This window comes from Egretta garzetta, unplaced genomic scaffold (assembly GCF_000687185.1).
Source record: "Egretta garzetta isolate BGI_Z169 unplaced genomic scaffold, ASM68718v1 scaffold481, whole genome shotgun sequence".
Lineage (NCBI taxonomy): Eukaryota > Metazoa > Chordata > Aves > Pelecaniformes > Ardeidae > Egretta > Egretta garzetta.
Genome location: NW_009258681.1, coordinates 626,054 through 627,755, shown reverse-complemented (window position 1 = coordinate 627,755; position 1,702 = coordinate 626,054). Strand labels below are relative to the sequence as shown.

Here is a 1,702-nt window from a genome sequence, read left to right as displayed (position 1 = left end):
GGAGGGGGTCCTGGCCACTAAACACGCTCTGTGGCTCGTTGGGGACCGTGTGTGTGCGGTACCTTAGCCCTGTCCCCAGAGCAAAGCACCAAGCCCAGCGGTTGGGTTGATGGATTTTGCTCCTTAATCGCTTCTGTCCCCGGCACCATGTGTTTCCTTCTGCCAAACCTGCCAGGAGCTGGTGGGGGGCAGCTTGTCGGTGGAAGCTGAGCCTCCCGTGCTTTCCACGGACTGTCCAGGCAGCCTGATCCCCGCGGATTAGCTCAGTCCTGCTTAACCGTATGCCTTGATCCTGCAGGATGAAGGAGCGTTGATCTCAGAAATCCCAGATATTGCAAATCGGGATGGACATGCCACTGACGAGGAGAAGCTGGCCTCTACCACCTCCACGCAGAAACCAGCTGGGCTGGAGAAGAAGGGTGAGCCCGAGGATGACCTGGAGTACTTCGAGTGCTCAAATGTTCCTGTGCCGGCGGCGAAGCACAGCACGGAGGCAGGTAAGGAGCAGCCCTGCTGCCTCTGGCCCCGGAGACGTGCCGCACGTGCACCCGGGCAATCCCTACAGCCTCTGGCAACGGGTTGGTGCTGTTTATTTACACTGCTGGGGCTAAAGGCTGCTGTGAGTTACAGTGAAACCCCCAACTGCTTATCTGCGCTCTTCCCGTTATGGAAAAATCCCGGTCCAGGCTGCCTGTAGGCTCTGGGTGCAGAGCACCCTCCCCGTGGCCCCCGGGACGCTGCGGCAGGATGTGGCTCGGGCCGGCGAGGCTCCCTGCCCACGGCACACGCTGCCCCGCAGCCGTGCCATGAGTGCCCTCCTGAAACCAGTGCTCACCAGCGAGCCGAGGGCCGAGCCCAGCGATCCCTTGCCCCTCAGCTGGGATGCTCCAAGCCTGTGCCAGGAGCAGAGCTGCCGGGACGCGGGGTCCCCGCACGAGGGCCGTGGTGGATGGAGATGTCCGTGTCGCTACGGAAGACCTCCGCTAACGCTCCCGGTGGCGTTTTGCTGTCAGTCTCCTATGTAATTAGCCTCGCTGACCAATCCATTAGAAAATAATTAAAAGCCAGGCAACATGACATTTAATCAATAGCAAAGTTATAGGTGCCAGCTGGAGAAGTCACCTCGCGGGAGGCTTGCAGCTCTCCCCTGCGCGGGGACCCATTAATCATTGCTGGATGCTGTGCAGAGCTGCAGGCTCTGGGGAGAGGAAAACAGCCCTTTGTCTCCAAAGGGAGGAAAAATCGGAGTCAGCGGAGAGGCTGGGAGGCTTTATTTATTGCTGCTCATCTCAGAGGGCCAGGCAGGGGTGCACAGGCTGTGTGCTGGCTGTGGGCATGGTGCTGTGAGCTGTGGCGAGCAGCCGCTGACCAGGGCGCGGGGATAAATGGGGGGAAACGCTAGGAAATCTGCAGTCACAAGAATTACGTGGGGCTCTGGCAGAGCTGCTTCTCTCTGCCCGGTTAACGCTTGAATCGCCAGTCACGTCTGCAGTTGTTTGGGTGAGGTTCGTAAATCATCTCCCACGCTATGCGAGACGGCGTTGCGGGCGGGAGGAGATGGGCTTGATTTTCCCTCCGCTGCTGTTAAGAATAGCAGGGGCCATGTGGCAGCTCCTTTGGAGGGTGCTGGGCCCAGTTGGCGTGGGCTGAGGCTTCTGCTATTCGGAGTGGCCTGAGCAGCTGGGCTTCACCCCAGGGATGC

The 1,702-nt window shown here is 59.9% G+C and overlaps 1 protein-coding gene across 1 annotated transcript in view; it reads left to right on the top strand.

The window, feature by feature from the left end:
* TACC1 (transforming acidic coiled-coil containing protein 1) overlaps positions 1 to 1,702 on the top strand; it is a gene marked incomplete at its 5' end in the record, with an annotated part of 21,650 nt that overhangs the window by 12,363 nt on the left and 7,585 nt on the right. Inside the window, one exon of the mRNA XM_035888693.1 lies at positions 299 to 497. Within this exon, the coding sequence (XP_035744586.1) occupies positions 299 to 497 (199 nt within the window). The remainder of the gene's footprint in view (positions 1 to 298; positions 498 to 1,702) is intronic.